Source organism: Callithrix jacchus, chromosome 7, assembly GCF_049354715.1.
Source record: "Callithrix jacchus isolate 240 chromosome 7, calJac240_pri, whole genome shotgun sequence".
Lineage (NCBI taxonomy): Eukaryota > Metazoa > Chordata > Mammalia > Primates > Cebidae > Callithrix > Callithrix jacchus.
In genome coordinates, this window is record NC_133508.1 from 138585090 (window position 1) to 138602192 (window position 17103).

Here is a 17103-nt window from a genome sequence, read left to right on the forward strand (position 1 = left end):
GGGAACAAAACAGGATGGAGAATGAGTTTGATGAATTGACAGAAACAGGCTTCAGAAGGTGGATAATAAATAAAACTTCTCTGAGCTAGAGGATCATATTCTAACCTAATGCAAAGAAAGTAAAAATCTTGAGAAAGGTTAGACAAAATGCTAATTGAATAACCATCCTAGAGAAGAACATAAATGGCTTGATGGAGCTGAAAAACATAGCATGAGAACTTCATGAAGCATATACAAGTTTCAATCCAAATTGACCAAGTAGAAGAAAGGATATCAGAGATTGAAGATCAACTCAATGAAATGAAACAAGAAGGCAAGATTAGAGAAAAAAAGAGTGAAAAGAAATGAACAAAGCCTCCAAGAAACACCAGATTATGTGAAAAGAACCTAATCTATGCTTGATCAGTATACTTGAATGTGATGGGGAGAATGAATCCAGGCTAGAAAACACTCTTCAGGATATTATGCAAGAGAACTTCCCCAGCCTAGCAAGGCAGGCCAACATTCAAATCCAGGAAATACAGAGAACACCACAAAGATTATTCCTCAAGAAGAGCAATCCCAAGGCACATAATCGTCAGATTCACCAGAGTTGAAATGAAGGAAAATAGGGCTAAGGGCAGCCAGAGAGAAAAGTTAGGTCACCCACAAAGGGAAGCCTCTCAGACTCTTGACATATCTCTCAGCAGAAACCCTACAAGCCAGAAGAGAGTGGGAACCAATATTCAACATCCTTAAAGAAAAGAACGTTCAACCTAGAATTTCATATCTAGCCAAACTAAGCTTCATAAGTGAAGGAGAAATAAAATCCTTTATGGACAAGCAATTGCTGAGAGATTTTGCCACTGCCAGACCTGCCTTACTAGAGCTTCTGAAGAAAGCACTAAACATGGAAAGGAACAACCAGCACCAGTCACTGCAAAAACGTACCAAATAGTGAAGACCAATGACACAATGAAGAAACTGCATCAACTAATGGTCAAAACAACCAGCCAATAACCAATAAAACTGACAGGATCAAATTCACACATAACAATATTAATATTAAATGTAAATGGCCTAAATGCCCCAATCAAAAGACACAGACTGACAAACTGGTTAAAAAGTTAAGACTCATCGGTGTGCCATATTCAGGGGACTCTTCTCATGTGCAGACACACACATAGACTCAAAATAAAGGGATGGAGGAATATTTACCAAGCAAATGGAGAGCAAAAAATGGAGGGGTTACAATCCTAGTTTCTGATAAAATTGACTTTAACAAAGATCAAAAGAGACAAAGAAGGGCATTACATAATGGTAAAAGGATCAATGCAACAAGTAGAGCTAACTATTCTAAATATATATGCACCCAGTACCGGAGTAACCTGATGTATAAAGCAAGTTCTTAATGACCTACAAAGAGACTTAGACTCCCACACAATAGCAGAAGGAGGCTTTTAATTATCCACTGTCAATATTAGACAGATGAATGAGACAGAAAATCAACAAGGATATCCAGGACATAAGTGCAGATCTGGACCAAGTGGACCTAATAGACATTTAAAGAACTCTCCACCCCAAATACACAGAATATACATTCTTCTCAGCACCACATCACACTTACTCTAAAATTGACCATATAATTGGAAGTAAATTACTCCTCAGCAGGTGCAGAAAAATGGAAGTCATAACCATCTCTCAGAACACAGTGTAATCAAATCAGAACTCAGGATTAAGAAACTCATGCAAAACCACACAACTACATAGAAACTGAACAACTTGTTCCTGAATGACAACTGGATAAACAATTAAATGAAGGCAGAAATAAAGATGTTCTTTGAAATCAATGAGAGTGAAGATACAATGTACCAGAATCTCTGGGACACATTTAAAGCAGTGTCTAGAGGGAAATGTATAGCAGTAAATGCCAACATGAGAAGCAAGGAAAGGTTTCAAATCAACACCCTATCATCAAAATTGAAAGAGCTAGAAGAGTAAGATCAAAAAAAAATTCAAAAGCTAGCAGAAGACAAGAAGTAACTAAGATCAGAGCAGAAGTGAAGGAGATAGAGACACAAAAAACCCTTCAAAAAATCCATAAATCCAGGAGCTGGTTTTATGAAAAGATCAACAAAATAGACCCTTAGCCAGACTGATAGAAAAGAGAAAAGAATCTAATAGATGCAATAAAAAATGATAAAGGGGATATCACCACCAATTCCACAGAAATACAAACTACCATCAGAGATTACTACAAACAACTCTATGCACATAACCCAGTAAACCTGGAAGAAATGGATAAATTCCTGGACACTTACTCCCTCCCAAGACTAAACCAGGAAGAAGTTGAATCCCTGAATAGACTAACAAGGTCTGAAGATAAGGCAGCAATTAATAACCTACCAACCAAGAAGTGTCCAGGTCCAGACAAGTTCACAGCCAAATTCTACCAGAAATACAAAGAGGAGCTGGTACCATTCATTCTGAAGCTATTCCAAGCAATACAGAAAGATAGAATCCTCCCTAACTTATTTTATGAGACCAACATCATCCTGATATTGAAACCTGGCAGAAACACAACTGAAAAAGAAAACTTTAGGCCAATATCCATGAGGAACATAGATGCAAAAATCTTCAACAAAATACTAGCAAACTGCATGCAACAGCACATCAAAAAGCTTATCCATCATGATCAGGTAGAATTCATCCTGGGGACACAAGGCTTGTCCAACACATACAAATCTATAAACATAATCCATCACATAAGCAGAACCAAGGACAAAAACCACATGATCATCTCAATAGATGCAGAGAAGCACTTCAATAAAATTCAACAACCCATTATGCTAAAAACGCTCAATAAACTAGGTATCAGTGGAACATATCTCAAAATAATAAAATCTATTTATGACAGACCAACAGCCAATATGATACTGAATGGGAAAAAACTGAAAGTATTCCCTTTGAAAACTGGCACTAGACAAGGATGCCCTCTCTCACCACTCCTGTATTGGATTTCTAGCCAGAGAAATCAGGCAAGGAAAAGAAATAAAGTGTACTCAATTAGGAAAAGAGGAAGTCAAATTGTCTCTATTTTCAGACAATATGATTTTATATTTAGAAGAACCCATTGTCTTAACCCAAAATCCCCGTAAGCTGATAAGCAACTTCAGCAAAGTCTCAGGATACAAAATCAATGTGCAGAAATCACGAGCATTTCTTTACACCAATAACAGACCAACAGAGAGCCAAATCATGAGTGAACTGCCATTCACAATTGCTACAACAAAGAAAATAAAATACTTAGGAATACAACTAACAAAGGATGTGAAGGACCTCTTCAAGGAGAACTACAAACCACTGCTCAGGGAAATAAAAGAGGACACAAGCAGATGGAAAAACATTCCATGCTCCTGTTTAGGAAGAATCAATATTGTGAAAATGGCCATACTGCCCAAAGTAATTTATAGATTCAGTACTATCCCCATTAAACTACCATTGACCTTCTTCACAGAACTGGAAAAAAACACTTTAAACTTTATATGGAACCAAAAGAAAGCTGGCGTAGCCAAGACAATCCTTAGCAAAAAGAACAAAGCTGGAGGCATCATGTTACCTGACTTCAAACAATACTACAAGGCTACAGTAATCAAAACAGCAGGGTACTGGTACCAAAACAGAGATGTAGACCAATAGAACAGAACAGAGATCTCAGAAGTGATGCCACACATCTAAAATCATCTGATCTTTTACAAACCTGACAAAAACAAGCAATGAGGAAATGATTCCCTGTTTAATAAATGGTGTTGGGAGAACTATTAGCTAGCCATGTGCATAAAGCTGAAACTGGACCCCTTTCTTACACCTTACAGTAAAATTAACTCCAGATGGATTAAAGATTTAAACATAAGACCTAACACCATAAAAACTCCAGAAGAAAACCTAGGCAAAACCGTTGAGGACATAGGCATAGGCAAGGACTTCATGACTACCACAACAAAAGCACTGGCAACAAAAGCCAAAATAGACAAATGGGATCTAATTGAACTTAAGAGTTTCTGCCCAGCAAAAGAAACAATCATTAGAGTCAACTGGCAACTAATAGAATGGGAAAAAAATTTTGCAAGCTACCCATCTGACAAAGGGCTAATATCCAGAATCTACAAAGAACTAAAGCAGATTTACAAGAAAACAAACAAACCCATTCAAAAGTGGGTGAAGGACATGAACAGACACTTTTCAAAAGATGACATTTATGAGGCCAAGAAACATCTGAGAAAGGGCTCATCATCACAGGTCATTAGAGAAATACAAATCAAAACCACATTGAGATACCACCTCACGCCAGTTAGAATGGCGATCATTAAAAAATCTGGAGACAACAGATGCTGGAGAGGATGTGGAGAAATAGGAACACTTTTACCCTGTTTGTGGGAGTGTAAACTAGTTCAACCATTGTGGAAGACAGTGTGGCACTTCCTCAAGGACCTAGAAATAGAAATTCCATTTGACCCAGCAATCCCATTACTGGGTATATACCCAAAGGATTATAAATCATTCTATTATAAAGACATGTACATGTACATTAATTGGGGCATTGTTTACAATAACCAAGTCCTGGAACCAACCCAAATGTCCATGGATGATAGACTAGACAAAGAAAATGTGGCACATGTACACCATGGAATACTATGCAGCCATAAAAATGATGAGTTCATGCCCTTTGTAGGGACATGGATGAACCTGGAAACCATCATTCTCAGCAAATTGACACAAGAACAGAAAACCAAACACATGTTCTCACTCATAGGCAGATAGATGTTGAACAATGAGAACACATGGGCACAGGGAGGGGCAACATCACACACTGGTGTCTGTTAGGGGATAGGGGCTAAGGGAGTGACAGCAGGGGGCGAGGAGGTTGGGGAAGGATAACATTGGGAGAAATGCCTGATGTAGGTGACAGGGAGATGGAGACAGCAAACCACCATGGCATGTGTGTACCTATGCAACAATCCTGCAGGATCTATACATGTACCTGAGAACTTAAAGTACAATTTGAAAAAAAAAAACCTCTCTCCTCATTAAATAACAACTCTCCCCATTAAATAACCACACTTTCTTCTAACAACCCTATCCCCATTAAATGACAGCTCTCTCCCCCAACCACTCTACTACCCACTAAATAACAACTCTCTCCTCATTAAATAATTCTGTCCCCATATCTCTAGTCCCAAGCAACTCTCCCATTAAATAACAACTCTCTTCCCAGCAACTCTGCCCCCGTTAAATAACAACTCTCCTCATTAAATAACAACTCTCTCCCTGAACAACTCTCTCTCCATTAAATAACAACTGTCTCCCTCAGCAACTCAAAAAAAAAAAAAAAAAAGAATAAACATATTTTATACTTTTAAAGAACACAGAGAGGGAGAGGGAAAGAGGAAATATTTTTCCTATCAGATTTCAGAAGCCATGTATCTTTTATCCTCAAAAGGGAAACTATTGAAGATCAATTTATTTGTGAAAACAAAATTATGTAAGAAACTATTTGAAAGATTAGGTATAATTTACCTTCAATATTAATTGCTGTTTATCTGGATTTTACAAAGTGGTAATATGAAAAATGTAATCCATAGTATAATAGTATTTGAATGTTAATAAAGAAATGTTCTGACTAGAAAGATGATTTTTGAAACAGCTTGAATATTCCTAATTTGGAAATCTGACATCTGAAATGCTCTAAAGTCTAAACTTTTTGAGCTCTGACATGATGCTTAAAGGAAATGTTCACTGGAACATATAAGATTTTACATTTTGAATTAGGGATGCTGAACATAAGGCAAGTATTCTAAATTTTTTTATTCTAAAATTTGAAACATCTCTAGTCCCAAGCATTGCAGATAAGGGATACTCAACCTGTACGTAACTCAACCTGGAAGGGCAAAATAGTAACAGCACATTGTAAAGACTAGCATAGCTAGAGACATGTTCACATTGGCCACTTCTCTGAAATACTATAGATTTTACTGTTACAAATGAGGGAGAAGATTTTCAATCACCAAATATAAAAATCCCAGTAAGAGCATGGAATGCATATATCAAAGATTTGGACATGAGACAGACTATCTGCACTCCTATTGTTAGGGATTTTTAATCTTTGTAATCTTGTCTGTAGAATGTATTTTATTTCTTATTTTTAACATTAATATACCTGCTTTGTCTTTGTTCATTTTCCAGTTGATCAGCAGCAGCTACAAGTTTGCTTGCTTTCTTTGAATAGGAAATGCAATATTTTTCCCTTATGCAAAGCTCTATGTGACAAAATGGAAAAATTAAGTATTTTCCATGCCTTTTTTCTGAATAAAAGGTTTGTAGTTGGTGGATTTTTAAATCCAAATTTGGAATTTTTTACAAAATAAGAGTCTACATCCAGTGTATATTGTTTATTTTGCATGTTTTCCCAATGCTTTGGAAAAGTAAAGTGCTATTTGGTTTTATTAATAAAGTTTCACTTTAATTTTCTTTGATAGAATTAAATTGCCTTGATAATAAATATTAAAAGTTTCTAGTTCATGTTTGCTTGCTATCTCTCCCCTTAGAGTTACAGTGGCAGTAAAATGAATGAAAGAATGAATTAAAGTGAAATGAATTGTTTTCTACTTTTCTGACATATACTGTGATTCACTCTGTATAAAATTGCCAGTGGATAGTTCCAGGACTGTGCTACTTAGGGTTTTATAGAGCTGAGTCAGCTGAACTGAATTAATGATTGATTTCTAAAAGCTTCCCTTAAGTAAACTTAATCTATTTTTGCCTTTTTATATCCTAGGTGCCCAAACCAGTAGATTATTCTTGCCAACCCTGGTAAGTATTAAAAATGTTTATGTAGCTAAGTTGAAATACCATCCCCTTAGCTCCAGGATGCCTTAAATGTGGGGGTAGTAAACCATATTCCATTTCCATTTGTCTTGGCTAACAGTGTTTTCAGATGTAACAAAACACCGTAATGAATTCATGTATTGCTGACCTTCCTATATCTTTATCTGAGAGCGAGGTGCATGTACATGCATGAGTGCCCAGTTGCCCTTGACTGATGATTTAAAGTTTATAACAGCCACAGAAAGGATTGGAACATATGCATATGTGTCTTCTATTTTATAGTTAAAGCAGAGAGAAAAAATATGATTTCATTTTCTGAAACTAAAAATTAGCTCAAAAATGGACAGTAGTCTATTCTTTTTTTCATTTTTTATTGTTTTAGAGATGGGGTCTTGCTCTGTCTCCCAGGATGGAGTGCAGTGGTGTGGTCATAACTCACTGCAGCCTTGAACTCCTAGGCTCAAGTGATCCTCCAAAAATGCTGGGATTACAGGTGTGAGCCACTGTTCCTGACTAACAATAGTAGCTTCTAAAAATAAAATTTACAACATACAATATGGGAGCAACAAAATATGTCATAAGGATGGGGCACCCTTACCACTTAAAGGCTGACAGTATCATTAACAAAACCAAGGAAGTGTAGTGTATGGTAATTATTATTTTCTAGATATCTTTAACTATTAAAAAATATATTTAGGATCCACAATAGTTATGGTTATAATAACTAATACATACTATTTACTGTGCTTTGTACTGTACATGTTTTGTTACTTTGACATTTATATAAGAAAAGTAGTGGTAATTGTTGTTATTTTTATACATGAAGAAACAAAGAAACAGAACATGCAGCTAGTGTGTAGTAAAGCTGGAATTCCAAGTTATGCCATCTGTACATTGCTCTACTGCCCCCAAAATACAGAATGTGGGCACATTACTCATTTTGATTTGTTTTCCTGAATTTTGTATTTGACTCCTCTTAAAATGAATCAATTTTGATTTTCTTGATATTAAAACACATGTATAAAAATGAGAGATCAGAATACATATATAAATGAAATATCCTGGGAATATATAGTACGAGTTGGGTTTGCATGTTACCATGTGAATTATCTGATTTTTTTTTACATATTCTGATTATTTTCTGTTCTATAACAAAAGCATGGAACATCCTGAGTTACTTTTTAAAGTGTAGGAATCCATTGTGCAGGGTACGGGATTTTCCTGCTTGGGCCCTACCCCACCTGCCCCTCCTCTGGCAGTCACTCACTTTTGCCTTCTGTAGTTACTGTCTACCCTCCCTGAGGTCCCTCCCTGGGCCTCAGCACTGAGCTTGCTGAAGAAATTGCAGCAGGTTTGTGATAGAACTGGAAATATACTTCATTTTTACCTGATTGAAGACAATTTGAAGTCATTAGTGTCTGTGGAATTTTAAACTGTAGTCCTGAAAGAAATTATATTTGGAGACCAGAGCTGATAGCATTGACAATCAAACTAAAAAAACATCGGGAACTGTTAAAGAATCTTGAAAGTGTGATGATTAGGTTTCTTCTCTTACACCATTTTTCATGTGACTGGGCATTATAGTTACAAAGGTAATGGTTTGAGTGATAAATACCGCTACCTCAAACTGCATGGATTTTATGAAATAAACTTATCAGGTACCTGAGAACCTTCAGGGCACCAGAGGATAGGTTTTGTACCCTTGTTTTAAAATGCACCCTTGCCAGTATGTAAAATCCTACTGAAACTATGACCAGTTATAATATTATTTGTAAAAAAGCAAAATGTTCAGGCAGAGATAAAACCTTGAAAACAGGAAGAAATAAAGATATAGTAGAACTTTAAAATTACTTTTCCTCTTTTCTTGAGCAACCTGGACAATCTATTTAAACTAAGCAAGCAGTTTGATGTGAAATGTCTTCTGCTAGGGAACAAAATGACCACTACCCCAGAAAATAAAACCTTCAGTTTTAGAAATACTAAACTATTTAGAGAAAATTACATTGCATAATGGTATGGTAGTTCTCAAGTCACTGAGAAGTTAAGTATCATCAACTATATTATCTACTCATTATTTCTACATTTAAAACTAAATTGTTTCCACAAGGCAAATTTTGTATCTTGCATACAGAATGAAATAAATAGAAAATTAAGATGATTGTCTTAAATAATCTATGTTTTGGAGTATCAAAAGACAGGAAAGAGATTTGGAACTGCAAACTGGGGAACTGTCTGAAAATCTGTATGCAGAACAAGAGATAGATGCAGGGTCCCTGCCTTTTCTCTTACGAGTCAGACAAATTGCCTTATATATATATATATATGTAATTCCCCTGTCTTGGTATTTAGGCAGGAATTTGGAAGATTTTTGGCTAAAGAAACAAAATAGAGTTAAAAATCTAAAATCCAGACCTGTGGGTGTTTCCCAGCCCAGTCCTCAGGTGCTTATCAAATGATCAGACCTGGCCAGGCGCAGTCGCTCATGCCTGTAATCCCAGCATGTTGGGAAGCTGAGGCAGACGGATCATGAGGTCAGGAGTTCGAGACCAGCCTGACCGACATAGTGAAACCTCATCTCTACTAAAAATACAAAAAATTAGCCCAGTGTCATGGTGGGCGCCTGTAATCCTAGCTACTCAGGAGGCTGAGGCAGGATAATTGCTTGAACTCCAGAGGCAGAGATTGCAGCAAACCAAGATCGCACCACTGCATACCAGCCCAGGCAACAGTGCGAGGCTTCATCTCAAAAAAACTAAAAACAAAGATCAGACTCCTACGCAATGGACCTACTTTGGTGCTCACACACACACAGCTTCCCATCAATCGTGGATGCAGCCCTCTTAAGTAGAAACAAACAACAAAGATTAACCGTACCTTTGAGAAAACCCTTGAACTAAAAAAAACAAAAAAGAAAAGAAAGAAAGAAATTTGAAAATACATATTAGTGTGAGCAGATGACTTAAAAAAACTTTTATTTACATCTTCAAAATTAAAAGTAAACATAAGTTCATTGGAAGTAAGCTTGATGTTTTAAAAAATAATCGAAATAAAAAGGAGTTCTTACAAGTTAAATATTGTAGAAGACTTGGAAAATAAAGTAGAGCAAATCTTCTAAAAAGTCTGAGATAGATAATATGGGAGAAACGATATGGAAACTAATCTATTGACTCAGGGGATACAGCATTCAAGTCGTAGTAATTCCAGAAAGAGAAAACCGAGGACAGCAATTATCAAAGAAATGATACAGAAATTTCTCAGAACTGAAAGACATGCGGCTCCAAATTAAAGATGCTTCTAAAAGGCCAGGAAAATGTATATTTTAAAAACCCCACATTATCATAAAATTTTGCAGTATAGAGAATACAAAGAATCTGAAGGTTTCTAGGGAGAAAAAAATCAGATCACATAGAGAATTAGAATTGGCATTGAATGGAAGTTAAAAGACAATGGATCATTGTATTATTATTTGAGAGGCAAAATAATTTTTCATCTAGAACTCTTTACCCAATAGCCAAACAATGAATATTTTAATAATATTCATAGGCAAACTATGAATTACTAGGTAAAATAAACTATTTTTATAGATGTGGGACTTTAGAGTGTTACACCCTGTATATATTTACAGAAAACTGAAGGATGAGCTAGTAAACCAAGGAAGAGGGAGATACAGAAGCCAGGAAGGGGGAGCAAAGAGAAGTATGTCGGGACTACAGTAATTCAGCAGGCTTAGTAGAGCAAGCAGTATCAATTAGAAGAGAGTGGAGGGCTCAGAAGAAAAGTTTCCACAGAGAAAATTAACAGGTAGATTATGTGGTTGTCCTAATCCAATTAATATAGGTTAAGTATCCCTTATTCAAAATGCTTAAGATCAAATTTCAGATTTTTTTTCAGATTTTGGAATATTTGCATATACATATGAGATATATTCAGAATGGGACCCAAGTCTAAACACAAAATGTATTTATGCTTCATATATACCTAATACACAAAGCCTAAAGGTAATTTTATATAACACTTTAAATTTTGTGCATGAAAGTTTTGGCTGCATTTTGACAACACTCTGCCTTCAAACCATAGCAAAGGTGTTGAAAGTGTATTATTGGGAGGTGTATTTGGAGAATTTGGAAAGAATCTGTGATAGAGACAAAGAACTTGAATAAACAAAAACATAAGCAATTTTATTTTGGAGGGCAGATATTCTTTGTATGGACACCATGCCAAAACTGGGCCAGATGACAGCCTGGCTTTGTAGAGGTTACAGAAAGACAAGAGGGAGGAACAGCCCTGTAAAGGAGTAAGCACAGGTGGTGGGGGAAGATGATTTTTCTTCCTGAAATCGTCTAAAATTGATAAGAAATAGTCATATAATTGTTTAGAAATAGACAAGTAGAAATAAAAAATAGGTACAATGTTTGAAATGCGACTTGGAGTATAATGCTGGTCTAATGGAATACTGCTGCTGCTTTTTCATTATAATTATTATAATGTAAATGGACTTTTAAAACTATGTTAATGCATAACTTTGATAAAAATGCATACACTACTAATTGTGATAAATGCTATGAAAATAGGGATACTGTAATGAGAATAATGGAGTAAGTAGTACAAGATGCAGGACAATGTTCTTTAGATGATATGGTCAGAAAAGACCCTTATAAACCTGAACAATGAGAAGGAATATTGTTATGATAGAGGGTGAGTGTTTCCAGACAAGGGTACAGTCTGTGAGAAGACTCTAAGCTCAAAAGGAGCTTGAGAAATTCCTGGATCTGAAAGAAGGCTGGAGACTAGTTATGGAGGATGTAAGAGATAAAGTTGAAGAGAGGTAGGCATGAGTCAGATTATACTAGGTCCTAGTAATTCATGAGTTGTTAGAACTTTTCTTTTAACCCAAGGTACCATCTGCATAAAATGCCCTTAGTTTCTCTTTTATACTTGATGGAAACCTAACATGTCTTCTCTCAACAAACTTTTATTGAATGCCTGCCATAGGCATTTTAAATGAATATTTTTTGTGTTAGATGTTGATGTTTATACTGAGTTGTACTGAGTTATATGAGTCTATATGTGAACCCGAGGACTTTCTGCTCTATTAATTATTGACTAACTTTGAAAGAGAACCAATCTAAACAGAATTTTTCCTTTAAGTTGTATTGGCCAAAATCTCTGATGTATCTTGCCAAGAGATTTAACACCTATATTTGATGTGAGGGATCATTAAAGAAAATTTTAAGATTGAATTTGAGCCTTTTATTATTATAGTTATTATGGAAGTTGTGGGCTATATGAATTAATCTCAAATTAAAAATAATTATTAAAAATAACTTATTGTTACTAGAATTTCCTTTAAAGAGACTCTTAAAGGAGATTTCATTTCATAGTCTATGTAGAATAGCTAAAATAAGTGTATCCATGTATCTTACGCAGGGCAGTGTCTTTCTACAAGTCTTTTCCTTCCTGTCCCTAGGTTCTCCGCAACTGTCTTTTAACCCGGTACCTACTGACTCCTCTTTGTCCTTTTTATTTACTAGGTGCTTAGTGGATATTAGGCACTGTTCATTTTGCTGTTGTTAGCTTTGTAGAGCATTTGCATTTGGACATATTAGAGGACCTTTTTTCTGATTAATTTTTCTTAATGTAATTAGTATAGAAATACCAACAGCTCAGATCTGCCGCTAAATTAAATATTGAGAGATACTTACTTTTAGCCTCTGTTCTCTTCCAGGTATATTATCCAAAATTTCTGTGTCATTGTGTTTTACAGGTATGCTGGAGCAATGGAAAGATTGCAAGCCGAGACTGAACTTATTAATAGGGTAAATAGTACTTACCTTGTGAGGCACAGGACCAAAGAGTCAGGAGAATATGCAATTAGCATTAAGTAAGTAGGACAAGTACTTTTGCAGAAATAGATTTCCTGTTTTTATAATTGCATAGATCATCTGACATGCCTAACGCTGAAGTTGAGAACCGAAGTTCTCATTGCAGCAGAAATAATGCACCTATCCAGACAGTTCATTAATACTTGAAAATATCTCTTAGAAAAACAGTAATAAGTGTTATAGGCTGCTAATTGACATATTAGATTTCTTTCATAACATTGTATTTTTGTGGTTGGATTTGTATCTATTTCTAGTAAATTCTAGCAGTATAAATTTCTCAATTTTTGTCTTATTTTTCTATGTTTTCAAACTGAACTTAATAAATTGAGCATAATGATTAGTCAAATCCAATCTCCTTTCTCACTTCAAATGTTGGTTGTATCTTCAACCAATCTAGTAAATATATTTTGTTAATTAGCTGTCACCAGTGTATTGGCATAGGTATATATTTTGTCTGCAGAATTAATTCCTATAATGTTATTGGGGCATGCCCTCTGGTAATTATTGATTTCTACTGATTAAAAACACATTTATATTCATAAGTTATTCATTGCCCACAGGTACAATAATGAAGCAAAGCACATCAAGATTTTAACAAGAGATGGCTTTTTTCACATTGCAGAAAATAGAAAATTTAAAAGTTTAATGGTAAGCATTGATTATTTCTTTTCAATCTAGGATCCTTATTTTTCTTTTGTTAGAAAGGTCATTTTAATTCTATAGTTTCTTAGATATTTGGTTAACTGAAAAATTACTTAAAGAGAATCATATTCTAATTTTGCAACATAATTCTGAAAATTCTAATTTAAAAATCTCTAAGTTTTATATTGCTCAAATCATATTCTCCATTATAAATTGTTTGCAGGTTTTAGATAACATTTCAGTCTATATTTTTATAACACTTAGAGCAATGCCAAATTCAAATATAAATACAATAAACTTATATTTCTATGAGTTTTGGTTTGTGTTTAAATGACACAGCAGATTTTTAATATACTTTTCTCTCCTTTTTTTTCTTCCTTTGTATCTATGTCCTGATTCAGGCAGAGGACAGCATTTTAAATCATAACACAAAAAGTTGTAATTAGTAAAATAAGTCTAACATTTAGCTTCTATTTATATAAAATGTAATAAAGTCAAATTGAAAAGATTTTTGTATTTTTCTGATATTTTAAGTGATTTCTGCTGTGTTTCTCATTCATTACCTTGGATAATTATGCATTAACAAGGTAGCATTTTTGTCACTTAACAGTTGATATTTCATAGGAATCGTATATTTAAATGGAAATAGTATATTGTCAAAACACATCAAATGAATAAGGATTATTCCCACAGTTAAAAAAAATACAACTTATTCATACTCTTGTTAGCACAGAAGAGTATTTCATGTATGTCATTTAAACAATGTATATATGTCATCATATATGCATTGTTAACAGTAAACTGTAAGTTCATATTTCCTTAAATGGTCTCAAGTGTATTTCTCAGGTTTGGTAGTTTCTTGAGATAATGACGAATTTGGATATAGGACATAAGATGCGTTTGCACTGCTAAGTACTTTGAGTAACAGAGAGAAGGACCACTCGTTGATTGAACCATTAATCAAATGATACATACTGCATCCTTCCAGAAAACATCTCAAAGCACTTTACAGTTGTTAACAATATAGTTAAACTGATTGTAAGGGAGCCTTACAAAGCAGGCCCGCTTGAATACCTTATCCAAAAATTTAGAACTGCTTCAAATTCTGCAGGTGTCAGTGTTTTAAAGAAATTGAAGCATCTTGAGTTGAAAGATATATAAGAAAATCTCTGTGGATGTAAAGATCATTCCCCAGTTCAAAATCTAAGGATGGGCAGCAAGGTCATGTCCTTGAAAATGTAAACTCTGTCAAATTTGTAACCAAGATCCAGGCATCTTCCCTGCTGGAAGTGACTTACATTCTGTTGAAACAAGTAGGCTGAGCACAGAGAGAATTGGACCAGAGGAGGTTCTTCATAAAATGAAAATCTGGAAAGGAGGTGGCAAGTGGATGCACAAATAATGAATGACAGGCACAGCTGAGACATGATAAAAGCATGCACAGGGGCTCTCCACATCTCTGCAAGACACACCAGCTTGAGCTTTCACCTGCAGAACTTCCTTGGCTGGTAATGAGGCTGCTCCACAGTGTTACAGTTAATATGGGATTTAAAAAACTGCTGCAGGGGAGAATCACTTGAACCTGGGAGGCAGAGGTTGTGGTGAGTCGAGATCACACTATGGCACTCTAGCCTGGGCAACAAGAGCAAAACTCCATCTCAAAAGAAAAAGAAAAAGAAAAAAACTGCTGCAGGGCCAAAGATAAATGCCAGCCTTGCAGACTTTGAAAGCAGCAAAAGTAACTCCCATCAGAGGAGACAAGCAAAGAAGATGAAAAGGAATAGTCACTGGAAAGGGCCAATCAATTAAGCTTTGTGTCACCTGGGTTCAGCTCAAGGAAGTTCTTCAGAAGCCAAGGTTAGATGTGAAAAGCCAGTAATACCACGGTGACCTGGATTAATAGACATGGATGCCTGAGTTTCTATCTGCATGTAAAGCTGTGATTATAATGAAAGAAATACAGTCCCAGCATTCAAAAAAATTGTGCAAAAGAGCCTTAAAAGTTTATGCAATGATGTTCTCTGGAAAAGGAATTAAAACTACTTGTCACAGTACTAAAATAGGCTTCCCTTATATGTTATGTATAAAATCTCAACAGTGCCACTATTAGACACGTGCATATATATTTCCTTCCTCCATATCTGGGGATGTTTGGTAAGGAAGCATGCATCACAGCGTGTTAAAGGGAAGGGACTAAGAATTTTAGCAAACCAAAATGAAACTAACAGACATTAGCAAAGGATGTAATTGTGAAAAGAAAAACAAGGAGCTGAATAAAAAAATCTCAATCTCAGAAAAGCACTTTTGTCAGATTTAGCAAATAACTGGAAAATTGCTGAAGAGGCAGCTGAACCCGTCTGAAGCTACTCCTTTTTGTTTCATGTGTGGGGCAAATTTGTATTGAGTCCTTACTAGTGAAATCACTTTCTGGAGAGCTCAAAAAGACTCAGCCATTCTAAAAAGAAGCTTAAGAAGTGGTAAATAGGTCTATACCAAGAACCTCACAATAGAGCAGTCCTTTGAACCTAGGCTGGGAAATGCCGCATGGATACTTGATCAGAAGGAATGGCTCATGTTATAGTAACCTGAACTTCTGGAAGGAGGTAGAAGATGATTAATTAGTGTAAAAACTCCTCAAAATCAAGATCATGCAAACTTCAAGGAGTTACCTTTTATCATGTTGGAGTCAAATAACACACTTGTCTATTATAAGGAATGATCTGTGGATTTGAGTTGTTATTTCTTAAGAATAGTTCAGTATCCTCTTGTTATTGGTATTAGTATACTCTTCTATCTGTGAAACACAATAGGGTCTGGAATTCAGTTTAAACATGGATAGCATGTAAAACATTAGCCAACTCCAGAGCTGCTTTTAAATTAACTGGTTTCTGAATGAGAAGATTGGCCTTAGGTGGTTATGACCTAACCTTTTTCCCTTGAGTTTCAATAGCTTGGTTAATCAAAATCTTTGTTTTTCTTAGTCATTAAATTCAAATCCTAAATGAATTTCTGTATCCAGATTACAAGGCATTAATTTTGTTCTAATTTTTATGTATGCCAGACAGTCCCTGTCCAAATGCTGTTTATAAACCATCTCCATTGCCTGTTTCCTTGGTAATTGGAATGACTGGCTCTCACTCATTATTTTTCAGAGACTTGAATTGTTGACACTGCTGTGTCAGTGTGAGATAAGAAAAGCTTAGCGATTTCTTTTGTTTAGAGTCTTCTGATTTCCTTGTTGTACCTGAAGGTCAATGACTGTTAAAGCAGGGGTGGATTAGACTAAAATACAGAAAGCATAAAGGCAAATTGGAAAAGATCCATGGTGACACTATTTAATTCTACCCAGTTAGAAACATGTAGGAGGATTTACCTTCATAAGACTGTAAAAATGGAACTCAAATATCTTCCATGCTTAGTGAAGTGATAAAGAGTATTTTGCAGCTTACTAAGCTGTATGACCCTAGGCCTTGGAAAAGTCATTTTTTCTTCCATAAAATTTGGGGGTGGGCGAGTATTAATCACCAAATGCTTTTTCAGTATGATAATTCTATGGTTTCTAGCCAAATTCATTACATTGTAATTCATAGCAAAAATCATAAAAATCATAAAACTCATGTTACCTATAACAAAATTATGTTGAAGTTCAAAGCTATGGCTTTTAATTCCCTTCAAGTTTGTTTTTAAATTTGCTAAAGAAAATAACACATTTTAC

The 17103-nt window shown here is 35.3% G+C and overlaps 1 protein-coding gene across 7 annotated transcripts in view; it reads left to right on the top strand.

Annotated features, from left to right (window-relative positions):
• The window catches only part of VAV3 (vav guanine nucleotide exchange factor 3), a 393845-nt gene that overhangs the window by 350902 nt on the left and 25840 nt on the right, over positions 1–17103 (top strand). For all 7 annotated transcript variants that reach the window (XM_035252253.3, XM_017974986.4, XM_009001808.4 and 4 more), the window contains 3 exons: positions 6815–6849; positions 12629–12745; positions 13307–13394. In XM_035252253.3, coding sequence (XP_035108144.3) covers positions 6815–6849; positions 12629–12745; positions 13307–13394 — 240 coding nt within the window. The remainder of the gene's footprint in view (positions 1–6814; positions 6850–12628; positions 12746–13306; positions 13395–17103) is intronic.